This window comes from Prionailurus viverrinus, chromosome C1 (assembly GCF_022837055.1).
Source record: "Prionailurus viverrinus isolate Anna chromosome C1, UM_Priviv_1.0, whole genome shotgun sequence".
Taxonomy (NCBI): Eukaryota; Metazoa; Chordata; class Mammalia; order Carnivora; family Felidae; genus Prionailurus; species Prionailurus viverrinus.
Genome location: NC_062568.1, coordinates 177,351,948 through 177,367,089, shown reverse-complemented (window position 1 = coordinate 177,367,089; position 15,142 = coordinate 177,351,948). Strand labels below are relative to the sequence as shown.

At 48.0% G+C, this 15,142-nt stretch overlaps 1 protein-coding gene across 4 annotated transcripts in view; it reads left to right on the top strand.

Annotated features, from left to right (window-relative positions):
• LOC125172291 (cytochrome P450 4B1) overlaps positions 1-15,142 on the top strand; it is a 60,881-nt gene that overhangs the window by 27,502 nt on the left and 18,237 nt on the right. For 2 of the 4 annotated variants that reach the window (XM_047870109.1, XM_047870112.1), the window contains exon 1: positions 13,888-14,067. The exons of the other annotated variants lie outside the window; for them this stretch is intronic. In XM_047870109.1, coding sequence (XP_047726065.1) covers positions 13,888-14,067 — 180 coding nt within the window. Of the gene's footprint in view, positions 1-13,887; positions 14,068-15,142 lie in introns of those variants that run through there. 4 annotated transcript variants of the gene reach the window in all.

The following is a 15,142-nucleotide window of genomic DNA, read 5'->3' as shown; positions in this document are numbered from 1 at the left end:
AATGCTCCTTTGAGCATCATGTATTTTACAAACTTTTCAGAGTGTAAGCAAGCATGTGCCCACCCTGGAAACTGAAACCCTAAATGGTTCCAGTTATAGTAGGTTACTCATTCACCTGCATAGTCCAATGCCCAGGGGCAGAGGGCAGTGAGTGTGCTTCTGAGGCACACTGGGAGTCAGGCAAACTGGTTCTCCAAAGTCCTCTAGCCTCTCAGGTCATCCTGCTCTTTGCTACTCAAATAGAATCATCTGAGACCCATTTCCACCATGGTGGGGAAACTAGCGTGACCCTCACAATCAATATTTTCAGAGATTCTCAGGGACTTGTGTTTCTCTTGGTCACCTTTTGGTCTTTGTGGTGGTTTTAAGCATGTCTGCCAATTCTCTAATACTCTTCCTATCAAGAAGCTGAGTCTAGGGGCACCCGGGTGGCTCAGTTGATTAAGTGTCCACCTCTTGATTTCTGCTCAGGTCATAATCTCGTTTCTTGAGTTCAAGCTGTGCATCAGACTCTGCACTGACAGTGCAGAGCCTGCTTGGGACTCTGTCTCTCTCCTTCTCTCTCTGCCCCTCCTGCTCACTCTCTCTTTCTCAACAAACAAACAAACTTGAAAAAAAAAAAAGAAGTTGAGTCTAATCCCCTCCACTTGAGTGTGGACCAACCTCTGTGATCTGCTTTTAATAAACAGAATGAGGCAGAAGTGATGCTACCCGATTCCCGAGTCAAAATCATACAAGGTGATAGAGCTTCTGTCAAGCTCTCTCTCTGGCCACTTGCTTTTGGAACTCAGGTGTTGTTCCATGAGGGAGCCCAGGCCACATGGAGAGGCCATGTGTATGTTTCTGGCCAACAGCCTCAGCTGACATCCCAGGTGACCTGTGGGTGACATGTGAGTGAGGGAAACTTTGAGAAGACCCCAGCCTCAGCGCCAGCTGGCCACATCCACCATATGTCCTGGCAAGACCATGCTCTTTCTTGGTGCTTGGTTGCATTCACACCGTTGCCTCTCCTTCTTCATCTTGACAAAGCATCACTAATGCAAGGCTAGCATCTGTAGTAGGTGAGACTGACAATTTGGGGCCACAGAGGGGAGCTGCAGGAAAGACCAAGACAGATGAGAACATAAATTTGAGTGTTACACTTACTTCAGTGCAAGTTCACAGGTGCTCCACACCACAGGGGATTCTTGCTGGTCCTGTCCACCTTTCGGCCGAAGCTCTCTCCTGTCATCTCTGGCCTTTCTTTCTTCTTCTTCCCTCAGTCTTCCTGTACCTCTTCAGCTGCAGTAATTCTGGTTTTCATATGGGGAACCATCCAACAGTTGGATTCTTAGTCCATAAATGTAAGGCTGCAAGAAACGAAATGTTCTGTCTCCACATTTAAGCTTTTCTTCTTCCGACACCCTCCCTACAGGCACCAGAAACATGTTTCTGTCACTACAGGGTTTCCTCATTTCTTCTGCCAGGTGTATGTCAAGTTCTAGTAGTCACTGCAATTGTGGGGAGTATGGTGCTTGGGGTGCCTGATCTTGGGGGCATACCCTGAGCTGTACATGCTGCCTGTCTCACCCTTATTGCCAACTCATGAGGGTGGCTGCCATGTCTTCCCTCATTTTCAACCACCAGCCTCTCCAGGTCCACCTCCCTCCCAGTCGCCCCTGCACCCCACCTGAGTGCATGGAAACCTCATTTGCTCCCATGCAGTGAGGTTAAGAGCTGTGAGCCTAGAGGCACCATGCCACCCCCTTCTTTGCCACTTTTCCAAAGCCACTACTCAGCTTTGCTGTGTTCCTGGGCTTGCCCCAGGTGTTACACATGTCTCTTATCTCCACAGAGTTCTCACATATGTGATGCAAAGACCTTTCTCAGGGACTTATCAGTGTCTCATCTCTTCTTCATCCCAGCCTCTCCTCTCTCCCTGCTGCCCCACTTGAGTTCAGTTCTGGTCTCACCTGCAGGAATGTGGCCCTGACTGAGCATGTACTTCTCCAGATCTACTATACGTTATAGAGTTGATGCTCCAAATCCTTCAGGGCTTAGGCTTTTGAAGTTCAAAGCCTAGGTTTTTGGAATTCAAGGTCTCAGCATTTGAATCCCCAAATCAAGAACTTAACTCTGATTGCAAAGAGCCTGGGCCTACCTAGCTGCCTGGGTGGGGACTGGAAGGGGCAGGGAAAGAGGCACACAGATAGCAGAACCCTGGGTAGGAAACTTCTCACAGAGCAACTTAAACTCTGTCCACTCAGCTCACATCTAACCTATGGGCAGGGCATTTCATCAAAAGTGCCCTCTTAGGGCCATTCTCCAACCAGAAGAACATTTTTTTACCCTAAGAACAGATCTACCTTCTTCCTTCCTAAGCCAATTGGCCCAGATTGCAGATGCCTTTTAAAAATAACACTTTTCTCTTTCCTGTTATATAATTTTGGGCGCCTGTTATATAATTATAAAACCGAGCTGTGGTGTGTAACCAGAGCTGTGGTGGAGGCCAGCACTGGGGTATGTTGGGGCAGAGAGCAGGGAGTATCCAGTTGCAAGTGTAGGCCATGGAGGGCTTCATGGAGGAAGTGACATTTGAGCTTGTGAGAGCATTCCAGGCAGAGGCAACAGCATGAACAGAACTGCACAGCTTGTCCTGGGCATAAGGAGCAGGAGATGAGGAGGGAACAGCAGGTGAGGAGGGGACATCGGGTAACCTGCAGGAATCTGCTTGTACCAGGGCCTGGGTGGCAAAGGATTTGACTTCCATCCTGAGGGTGAGAGGTGTGATCCCATTGGTAGCTTCTAGACTGAGTAGTGCCATGATTCAAATAGTTTTCTCTTTGTTCCCTCTTGTGGTATTTGCTCATTCTGTTCTCACCTGAAGTGCCCAGTGCCATTCTCTTCCTTGTATGGGGAGGATTTCTGGCTTCACTCAGCCCTGTACACTATCTCCTCCCCTATTACTCCTGAACCCTATGTCTCATGGCACCTTCATTACAGCCATCCTGAACTTGTGATGTCCTTTTCATCTTTCACTTTTCTACCACCTTTGTTCTTGCTGTTCCCTCCACCTGAAGTGCCCTTCCCACACTCCTTTCTGGGTGGCTACCTCTTACACAGACTTCGGCTCTGTAGCCACTTCTCCAAATCACATCTGGGCCCCTCACAGATGTTTCTGATCTGTGACTTCTCTCGTGTTTCCAAGGAGGACCCAGCCTAACCCTTGGCCTGTGGACTCAGCTCCCAGCCCAGATTTCTTGGGCAAGATGGCTGCGTTGTTTCTTGGAATGGCTTCCTTTGTTAGAAGAAGCATGGAGATTGGTGGGCAGCCTTCCAAAGTTCCAGAAGACACTGGAAGAGAGTCAGAGGAGACTCTGTTTCTGACCTAGTATACAATGGGATTAGCAGGCAAATAATTAGCTACAAGTGAGAGTGTGGTGCCAGGGAAAGGAGCCAAACATTATTCTGGGTTCTCTAGGCCTGCCTCTGGCTTCAGAGTCAGAAGATCTGTGTCCTAAGCCAGCACTGGGACCAATTTGCCAGGCAACCCTGATGAGTCCCTCTTCCTCTACTGAGCCTCAATTTCCTTATCCATCTGAAAGGTCACACTAGATGATCTGTCTCTGGTGTCATCTTAACAAATATTCCCAAGCACCATGCTGGGTCTGCTGCCCCCATTCCTGCCCTCTGGAGCCCACAGTTCAGAGCAGGGAAATCATGGCAAAGTGGAGAGGCTGGGCTTTGTGGTCAGACTGACCTGGCCAAGTTCTGGCTGAGACATCTTGGGCAACTGTCTTGCTCTCTCTTAACCTCAGTCCTCCCTTCAGTAAAATAGGGATGGTAATTCCTGCTTATGGACAGTGTGTTATAAGGGTTAAAGGGAAAATAAAAGCAACATACCTAAAGATCTGGGTGCTCCTGGCACTATTTCAGGGGTTGCGATTCTCAAGAGAGGCCTGCGGGGGCTCTCAGGATGGAGGTGTTCACTCTGGCTGGGTGGCAGGGACTGGGGAAGGCCCCAGGCTGAGTCTTGAAGGATGAAGAACAGTCCCTGAGGAGGAACCAGTCGGGGTACTGTGGGCAGGTGCTCAGAGCCCATTATCACTGACACTGGGCTAAGCTCTCTATCCAGGGCTGCCATAGCCCTCATAGACTCTGTGCACCTCCGCTCCAGGCAGGTTCTGTTATCCTTTATCTGCCTTCAGTATGGTGTGCCCCAGCTCATGCTCTGTTCTATGTCCTTTCTCTGACACTGTCCCTGAGCTTCTCTGGGTGGCCACCATTTCCTATTCATGTCTTCTACTCAGGGTAACCTCCCTTCTGCCTGAACCTGGCTTCTGCCCTGAGAAGGATCCAGCATCCTTTTTGATCCCCTGAGAACCTCACCTTCATCCCTTCAGCCCACCCCACTCTCTTGCACCTTCTCCATCTTGGAGTGGTCGTGTCTTCCTGCCTGCTTGGGACCTGGGTCCATCTCTTATCCCCGTGCCCTGCATTTTCAACCTTGTTCTCTCCCAGCATTAAAAAAAATCCTCCCTTCAGCATTAAAAGAATCCTCCCTTCAACATTAAAAAATGCTCCGGTCTCTCCACCTTTAAAGTAAAGCACACTCTGGTGCTCCTCTCCTCTTTTGAGCCCTGCTCAGTTGATCCGTGTCCCTCACTGCCTACATTCTTTACTCCCCACTCACTCCTCCATCCACTGTGTTCTGTTTCTGGCCCCAGAGTTGTTCCTCTGCCATGGCTTTGGCCCAGGTCACCAGAGTACACCCCTACCCATTCCTGCTCAAACCAGCAGGACTTTTCTCTGAGCCCAGCCCTTTTTCTAAATCTGCTCAGCTACCCCTCAGCAGGCCTGAGGGCCAGGAAATGTTTCCTGATCACAGTAAAGGGAGCCATTCCCAGGGCAGGGCCGTAGGCTGCACAAAGAGACGAAGGTACTTAGCCAGCTCTCAGAGATTTTGGACACTGTCCTAACCCTAAATTCTGCCTAAGTGCTTGAGCTGTCACAGGGCGGGTGCAGGACCCACAGGATAGCCAGGTAACTTGATCACTTGCCCTGACCTGTACCTGCCCCAGCCCATCGATTGTCCCCAGAGAATGGGCCATCAAAAGGCCTGCTTTGCTCAAGTGGAGCCTTGTTCTCTGAGCTAGGGAGAAAGGAGTTTCTGTGGGCATCGAATCAGCCCCTCTTCCTCTCTCTCACTGACTGTAACCCTAGCCCTGCTCACTTATTTCAGAGTGATGGGGAGTTTACCATCTCAAAGCTCAGGTGTGCCTGCCTGGCAGGCTGATTGTATAATGGACCTGGCATGGTAAGTGTTCTGTAACTGTGAGCTCCTGTTCTCCTGTCCTTTTCCTATCTCCAGGCTGCAAGGCATGTCCAGGAATCCCACCCCACCCCCATTTGAGTCTAATACCAAGCCTCTTATAAGTATTTTTTAAATATTTTATTTTTAAGTAATCTCTACCCCCAACGTGGATCCAACTCACAACGTTGAGAGCAGAAGTCATATGCTCCACCAACTGAGCCAGACAGGTGCCCCTAAGCCTCTTACATTTTTGATGCTCCCCAATGGTTGGGTCAGTCCTTCCTGTGCTCAGGAGAATCCCAATAAAAGGCCCATGAAATTGACTGGAGCACCTTCTATCTTTGCATGTGCAAATTAAACATCTAATCTGCACAGGAACCCTCAACTGGAATGGGAGGTATGTTTTGGAGAAGGAGTAGGGAGTATCTGGAGCACTGCTTTTTTGCATTTACATAACAAGTGCTTTGTTTTTACTTAAATGGTATTTCTGAAGGACACTAGGTGGGAGCCTCTTGTAGGTTATTGAAGGTTGGGGGTAAAAGTCAGGAAAGTGCCCTCAGTACCATTTGCAGACTTCCCCAGCCTCCCTGCCTCAGCTGGGTGCAAAACTTCCCCTTCCTCTGTCTATTTTGTTTTGTGCTTTCTTTTTTCTATTTCTTATTGAAGATGGCATTCTGCATTTTTTCTGTATTTCTTGCTTTCTTTTGGATTGACTAAACATTTTCTCTCACTCCATTTTCTACCATGTTTAAAAGTTGTTGAAATGTATTCTTTTTTTTAAATGTTTATTTCTTTTTTTTTTTTAATTTTTTTTTCAACGTTTATTTATTTTTGGGACAGAGAGAGACAGAGCATGAACGGGGGAGGGGCAGAGAGAGAGGGAGACACAGAATCGGAAACAGGCTCCAGGCTCTGAGCCATCAGCCCAGAGCCCGACGCGGGGCTCGAACTCACGGACCGCGAGATCGTGACCTGGCTGAAGTCGGACGCTTAACCGACTGCGCCACCCAGGCGCCCCATCTTTTTTATCTGAAAATGTCTTTATTTCCTCTTCACTTTTGAAAGATAGTTTCTCTGGGTATTCACATCTAGGTTGATGGTTATTCTCTCTTACACTTTGCAGAACTGCAAAGACAGAAGGTAATTAGCAATAAAGGAAGGAAATTAGACTAATGACTTTCTTTTCAATAGCAACAATAAAGCACAGAAGATGGAGAATACCGTCTTCAGACTCACTGTGATGTGTTGAGATGTGGGTTTTTTTTTTCTTCATCTATCCCACTTAGAATTTATTAAAATTCTTGATTCTAAGGATTATGTCTTTCATTAGTTCTTTTTTTTTTAATTTTTTTTCAACGTTTATTTATTTTTGGGACAGAGAGAGACAGAGCATGAACAGGGGAGGGGCAGAGAGAGAGGGAGACACAGAATCGGAAACAGGCTCCAGGCTCTGAGCCATCAGCCCAGAGCCTGACGCGGGCCTCGAACTCACGGATCGCGAGATCGTGACCTGGCTGAAGTCGGACGCTTAACCGACTGCGCCACCAGGCACCCCTGTCTTTCATTAGTTCTTAAAGTTCCTCCTTGTTATTTACTCAAATGGTCTCTCTTCCATGCCATTTCTTCTAATTCTAGAATTCTCCCAGCTGCGTTCAGACTCATCTGTGATTTGGGACTAGGTATGTTCTCTTTTTTGGGTGTCAGACTCTTTCAGATAAAATGTCTTAGAGCAAGATGGGACCTGTGTCCCATTGAACACATGGGCAGATTGAAGACTTGAGAAGGAACATACTCAGGATTATACGGCAAGTCCATGGCAGAGATTGACCTGGAATTCAGCTTCCTAGCCCAGTAGACTGTCCAACACACCCCAAATCCATTATTCCAGGGACCTGATCCTGCACTCTCAGTCAAAGGCCCTCAGGCCACTCCAGAGGCAGAATCCTGGCTTGTCTTGCTGCGTAGTGCCTGAATGGAACATGGCCGGCTTCCAGGCCTCCTGATCCTACCCTACACTGCCAACATTCCATAGCTTGAGCTGTCTCCCTCAACTTGTACATGCTTGGGCCTAAACACCAGCAAGGGTGGCTGGCATTGCTCTGAAGCAAGTCTATCTCAGTGGGACAAGCAGTTCCAAAGACAAAGCTAGAGGTTGTCTCACCCATTCTCCTTTCATTGATTATACCCATCCAAAAACAATTGGAAGAATTTTAAGCTTAAATTTACTGAGCACTCAGTGTGGGAATTGTGTGTTTTATACACTTTATCTCCTTTAATCCTCTGAATAATCTTATGAGGTATATACTGTTACAACCTCTGTTCTACAGGATTAGCAACCAGAGAGCTGGAGAGGTTAAGAGACTTACTCAGGGTTGGATGTGTGCCTCAGGCCACTCAGAAACCCTAGGTGAGAAGGTTCCTGGCTGTCCCAGGCAGCTTGTTTATCTGAGGAGGAGGTGGTGGAAGCCAGGCAAGGCTTAGATGGGGAGTGGCCTGAATGCCAGGGTAAGGGTTTGGCTTTTTCCTGGCTCCCCCAGCCAGGCCCCTGAGGGCAGAAACTATTGGAAGTTTATATCTAGGAAATACCAAGTGGAGTAGAGCTGAACAGGGCATGAGGGGAGGGATGTAAGGGTCCATATACCAGAGGCCACACCCATGCAGAAATACACCCTTTTACCTGGGTTCCTCCAGTGGGGAACAGAAGCCCTGTTTCTCTGAGCTTACACTGCCAACTCATCTATCTGTCCCCCAGGGGGACCAATCAGGGAATGTACTGAGTCATCATCTCTGGTGAGAGAGTTTTAAAAAAGGGACAACAGGTCCAAAATGGAGTCATTTGTGCTGAGCCAACATCACCAAACTGAGATTTAATGCCTGATTTAATTCAGTTTCAACCTCTCCCAGGAGTGGAATCTTACGGAATCACCTGGCCAGCACTAATGAGGTAATCTTCCAGAGAGACCCCTGCTGTCTCCTAAAGGAAAGTGGCCTTGCCAGAAACAGCCCGCTCTTTGCTCATAACTTCCTTGTCCTGCCCCCTTCTACTTATAAAAGTCTTCCATTTTGTACAGCTCCTTGGGGCTCCTTTCCATCTGCTAAATGGTTTGCTGCCCCATTCAAATCAGTTTTTGCTCAAATAAACTCTTTTAACATTTTTCATATGCCTCAGTTTATCTTTTAGCAAAAAGAGGGGAAGAAGAAGAAAGAAGAGAAAGGGAAGGAGAGAGGCAAGGACAAAGGTCCTTTAAGAATGTCAGATAGAGTTTCCCCTGATGTGCCAAATACACGTCTTCTCCCTGTGGGTTCTGCAGCGATTGAGAAATACCTGTATCATTTTTTCTTGGTACCTGGGAAACAGGGTATTCACATGGGGATTGCTAAGCTTCACGATTCTTCAGACTCAGAGTCTACTGCACTAATCTGTGCAATAAGCTGATGTTAGCACAGGGGCGCCTGGCTGGCTCAGTTGATTAAGTATCCGACTTTGACTCAGGTCATAATTTCACGGTCCATGGGTTTGAGCCCTGTGTTGGGCTCTGTGTTGACAGCTCAGAGCCTGGAGCTTGCTTCAGATTCTGTGTCTCCCTCTCTCTCTGACCCTCCCCCATTCATGCTCTGTCTCTCTCTCAAAAATAAATAAAACACAAAAAATTTTTAAAAAGATGGCATTAGCACAACATGTAGCATCCACACTCCAGCACCCTCCATCCACACAGAGTCATATCACCATGAGTCATATAGCCATATGGCTTAGCTTGGGTTTCCCCAAAGTGTAGGACTTGCAGGAAAGTCTCATTTGCAGGTAGCTGATCCCAGAAAATAGGAGGGGCCTGCCTGGGACAAGTAAACAGGGGAGGAGACAAAGCTGATCTAACTTGTGTTATTGAACTGGTTGCCACTGGAGGTAACCAGCTCAGTCCTGCTAGGGGAGCCTCTGAGGAACTGTATAGAATGCACCTCAAAATTGTCCAGGGCATGGGAGAGGAGACTATTTACTCACTAGCTCCCGTACTTCATTGGTCAAAGCTTGCCTCAGAGGTGGTAGTTCTCTGGCCCTACTAGCAGCAGGGCAGTCCTAGGGCAGAAACAAGAGACGTGAAGTGAGGTAAGGTGCCAACAGGTTACACCTGCATGCCAACTGGCTGCTGCAGAAATGATCAGAGCCAAAAGGTGGGAACAGAGGATGTAAAATGGGACAAAAATTCTTCCAGGGCCAATGTACTATAGTTTGTATGCTGGAGAGCATAGAGCATTGCAGGGCTCTCAGGATCCTCACCACAGCCCCAATACCCCCTAGACACCATCTGATCCACTGACATGGGACAAATTGAGGCACTGAGAGCAGCAGGGTTTCACCAGAGGTCACCCACTGAGCCCCAAGACTTGAAACCAAAACCTGTATTTCCTGACTCCTCACTCCTCCAAATGTCTTAATGTTACTGGGCTTATATAGAAGTCATCTTCTCAGGGAAAGGGCGGTCACCTGGCAGGCATGGGAACACCTGAATTCTGGACCTCAGCTCCTGGGAATACAGGGAGAAATCTGTTTTTGGCAGAATGGTGTTAGAATGTGAACTCTCTGTTTTGTCTATCACCTTATTTCAGGTATCCAAGATAATATCTGGCTTATGGTAGGCACTCAATATATATGTGTTGATGAATGAATGAATGATTTGATGGCTGATAGAAACATGGTGCCACCTTGCGCTCCTTCCCTCTTATACACAAGTAGAAGCAGTCTCCGCTTTGATGTGTATCTTCACGAGCACTGACATGTCTTTGTTCACTTATTGTAACTCAGGTCTGCTGAGTTTTGAACATTCTGTTCCCTCACCTCCTTTTCTCCTCCCATTTGCCATGACTGCACCTGTCCTTCCCAGGCACATATCTCTCAGTAACTTCCATCAGATTGTTACACAGTTCACAGTGTTACCTGCAACCTAAAGCACTACACCATTCCAGCTGGAAGGGCTGGGCTCTGGTGTCCCCCAAAGGGCAGGGATTTTGAGACAAAGGCCCTTAGTTAGCAGTCCTCATGGCAAAGCTCCTCTTGTGATCAGAAGCACATTGGAAGAAGTCCCCTATACTCTCTAGAGCCTCAGCTCAGGACAGAGGCTGCAGAGAAACCAACTTCCCTCCTGCCCCCTGCTCCATCTATACCCTCCACACTCCCCTCCCCTACATCCCATGCTTTTAGGACCAGCATCCTGTTAATAAACAAAATTCAGCTGAGTCAATTTGAAGATGTAATTTGCTTTATTAAATGATTTATGTGGAGAGCCTGGGTGGCTCAGTTGGTTAAGTGTCTGACTCTTGATTTCTGCTCAGGCCATGAATGATCTCACAATTTGTGAGTTCAGGCCCCACACTATCAGTGTGGAGCCTGGTTGGGATTCTGTCTCTCTCCCTTTCTCCCTGCCCATTCCCTGCCCACGTGATCATGCTCTCTCAAAATAAATAAATAAACTTAAACAAATTAAGATAAATGATTCATGAATCAGGCAGCATCCCATCCAGCAAGCAGAGGGTAGCTCCAATGAGCTGCAGGAAAGGAAAAGTTTTTAAAGACAGAGAGAAGGCACACACACAAAAAATGGTTAGCAAGGAATGCATTGTTTAGGCAAGGTGGCCCTCCTAAGGGGGAAAGGGTCCCTGAGAGGGTTGCCTCTAGGAAATCCCAATGCAGCTGAGGGGGTTGGAAACTGCAGTTAGGTTAGGTATTAAATCTTAGTTTACTGACATGGGACCCTAACTTAAGTGGCTCCATTATGATCCTGTGGTTTTCGTTTTAACTCAGCCAATTCTCAGCTCAGTACTCAGCCAAAGCAAGTCAGGATTGCTCATGAGCAAATACAAATCTAGGTGGAAGGAGGCAGGCAGATCTTAAAAATCAGGAAGTCCCAGATGCCAGGACAGGGAACCATCTTCCTTGCTTCCCCTCCCCAACTCTGGACTCGCTTTGGGAAATGACTGTAGCAATGAAAAATATCCTAACCTGTTCACTGAACTCACAGTGGGTCCAGAGCATTGCCAGGCTCTCAGCGTCCTCACCCCAACTCTGTGTAGAAGGCTGTGTAACCAGGAGAGACAGATGTGGGCAAGCAGAGAGGATGGGGATATGTCGAGAGCATTGGGCTTTTTTAAAGCTCTCCAGGTGATTCCGATGTGCAGCCAAGATGGAGAAAGAGTGTTTTAGACACAACTCTTTTCCTGAATGTAATCTGACCTCACCTCTCCCCTGTCAAGGAGTTTTATACTCGCCACTCCCTCAGTTGGCCTGACATCCCTGGGAAATTGAGGTAGAGGTCAGGTTGAGGTTGGTGGTGAGTTTTGGTCCCCCTATCAAACAGCAGCTGCTGGGATCTGCCCACAGGGGGTGCCAACAGCATCATCCAGAAGGGCGCCAGTAGGGCATTTCCCATATATTTTGCACTGGCCAGTTAACCTTTACTCTCCTTCTCCTCCCCACATCCCCTACCATAGCAGCCAATCCTTGCAGCATCCATTCAACAAACAAGTATTTATTAAGTGCCACTTTGTGCTGGTGCTGGGGAAGCAGAGAGGAGCCTCCCTTGAAGGTTTATGGAGTGGCTGGTAGCAGGGTGGTGCAGTGAGCGCACACTGCCAGTGTTCTCTCAACTTCCACAAAACTCAGCACCTACTGAACCCTCAAGGTAGTCCATTCTTTCATTTATACACCTGATCATGCATTCACTGAATGCTTATGGCTTGTCTGTCCCGGCTCAGCCAAGCAAAGTGAGGGAAGAGACAAGCTCGGTCTTCAGGCTTGCAGCAGAATGGGAAGATTTCAGGAGAAACCAAGCCCTCAGCTGCTGCAAAGGAGAAAGTGAAGAAATCAGGGAAGACCTGCAGGCTAAGTTGGCAGATTTAGAAGACTGGCTCTAACTGGTGTTTCTGGGGTAGAGGACAGGTATGGAAGGAAGGGCTATTGGGGAGCATTTGGATAAAGGCAGAGTCTCATTGTTTCCGTCTCCTTAACATGTGCATGCTTGGATAGAGGGTTCTCACCACATTTTTCCTTACAGCTAAAGTTTTCTACTGGGCCCTCGAGGGCCAGTGGGTGGAAGTTCCAGGGAGGCCTATTTTGACTTCCAAGAATCACACTGCCAAGGCATCTGGAAGCATAGCTGGTAGGGTCAGGAGTTGACTACTGCCCAGTCTCCATGTGGTGGCCACATGATGGCTTGTCTTTGGCTCTAGAAGTGTGAGTGGTTGCTAGATTTCAGCCAGGGAGTAGAGAGTGATAAATTGACCCATGTTTGTGGCAGGACAAGGTATATAGGACCTCTGAGGCCTAGGAAACATCCATCCTGCTGGTCTTCTCTCTGACTTCCTCTTCCTGATTGTGAACCCGGACTCCAGGCTCCTCCTACCCCAGTCCAGCTCAGAACCACTGCACATACACAGAGGGAGAAATCTTCCTAGAACACACCTTTGACTACACATTTTCCTGTTTCAGCCCCATTCAATAGCTACCTCTATGAGGCTCCAGTATGCTATTTCTTCCCCTTCGTTCAGCCCAAAAACCTGGGAATGGTATTCTCCAGCCTTTAGGTTTCCATTGTTGCTAGTCTCTGGCTGCCACTTTATACCTTGTTTGATTTCTTAACATTGCCTACCCCTCTGAAAGGAGCCTGATGCAAGTCTCTTCATCTGAAACATCTGCACGGGGATACTGAGTATTCCAACCCTAGAGTGGAGGGAGAAACAGCAGACTCTCCACATGCAAGTCTGGGGCCTGGGACAAGCTTGTTCCTCAACAGAACCCTGGCCTGGGGAACTGAGAGTTGCCATTGCCTTACTGTGAGACCTTGGACAATTCCCTGCCCCTCTCTGGTCCTAAGAGACTTGGTCCATCAATCCAGGAGTAATTAGATTTCATGACCTTCCTCATTGCCCTCGAAGTGTAATACTCTATGGTCTTAAGTGTCAAGTTTGTACTAGGATCTTGGGAGTAGAGTTAGCCTTTTTCTGACCTAGGATCTCCCTTCTGGGGCTAGAACCTTGTCCCTGAAGATCCCTCACACACACACAAAAAAAAGACTCAAAGCATTATGAGCCTGGCATGAATGCAAGGCCTCCCAGAGGTCCATCCTGAAGAAGACAGTGAAGCTTTCTTGTGAGAAAGCACAAGCAAGCTGAACCTTAGTTTCATTATCTGGCAAATGCATATAAAGAGTGAGTAACTATGACCTCCTTGTTTGGGTTAAATGAGATAGTGTATAGAAAATTCCCAAAACATACAAAGTGCTTGTGTGAAAAGAAGTCATTATTATGCTGATGATTATACCCAGAATTGCCTTTTGTTTTCTCCTCCAAGAAGCCAAGGAGGTATACACATTGCCTGGTTTCTCTTCAGCTGAGTTTTGGGAGGAGTCAGCCAGGCTGTCTCTCTGTTGCCTGTGACTTCTGGGGCTGCTGTCTCTGCCCTTTGGAGCTCAGCCCAGCCTGTGCTGCTGTTGGCTATAGGGTGTGGCTGGGGGTGGGGGCTGGCAGGGTGCCATGTGTGCAGTATAAGGGAACCCCAGGGTTGCAGGAAGGAGGCCAGAGCCTTGGTGACTGTAGCTGTAGCCATGCTTTCCGTCTTGCTCTCCTTGAATCTCTCCCACCTGGGCCTGTGGGCATCTGGATTGATCTTGGTCTTAGGCTTCCTCAAGCTCATTCGTCTGCTGCTGCGGAGGCAGATGCTGGCCAGGGCTATGGATAGTTTCCCAGGACCCCCCACCCACTGGCTCTTCGGGCATGCCCTCGAGGTACGTGGGGCGATGGGTTGGAAAAAGGAAACAGCCTCCTTTCCTTCAGAGAATACAGCCTAACCCCCCAGCGGCTATGGAGGGAGCCCCTATGCTTGGGCAGGGAGTTAATGTCCTTGGAGCCACGGTTTCCATTCAGCTTCCCCACTGACTCCTCCTGTCACCTCTGCCTTCTGACCCAGCCTTGGGAGTGGGAACACTTCAGTGTTGGAACCCAAATGGGCCACAGACTCCTCATCATTCTCAGGCTCAAGATTCTGGTAAAACTCTGCTAAGGGCTCAGTGATAGCATTGGGGAAAACTACCTACAAAGTCCAGAAGAAGTAGGCTATCTTGTTTAGAGCTTAAGCACCATCCTCTTTGTTCTGTGCAGTGTAAAGATTTCCATTTTTAAGAAATTAAAAGTGAAAGCAGAGATGAGTCTGTTGCTTCTAGAGAGCATCTCCTGGAGCAATCCTGGAGAGACCCCTCTACCCTGGAGCATCTAAGTGATTGGTGCACCCAAAGATGGGGTTCTCTCTGTCATGTCTATGGGCTAACTTGGAGCCATGGCATCTTCCTGGGTCCAAATCCTGGCTTGTCCTTCCCAGTTACCTCAGGGTGCTGGGGACCACCTTAGCACCTATTGTTAGGAACATTCCCTGCCTTAATCAGATTGAGACCAGAGTTTTCTGAACATAGGGCAAGGGACACCTGCATTGGAATCAACTGGGAGAAGCAGATTCCTTGGCCCCCAGTCTCTGGAGAGCCTAATTAGCATATTTGAACTGGTGGTCTGAATTTATTTAATTTTATTTTTTTATTATTATTTTTTCCATTTTTAATTTTCTTAATATGAAATTTATTGTCAAATTGGTTTCCATACAATACCCAGTGCTCATCCCAAAAGGTGCCCTCTTCAATACCCATCACCCACTCTCCCCTCCCTCCCACCCCCCATCTACCCTCAGTTTGTTCTCAGTTTTTAAGAGTCTCTTATGCTTTGGCTCTCTCCCTCTCTAACCTCTTTTTTTTTTTTTTCCTTCCCCTCCCCCATGGACTTCTGTTAAGTTTCTCAGGATCCACATAAGAGTGA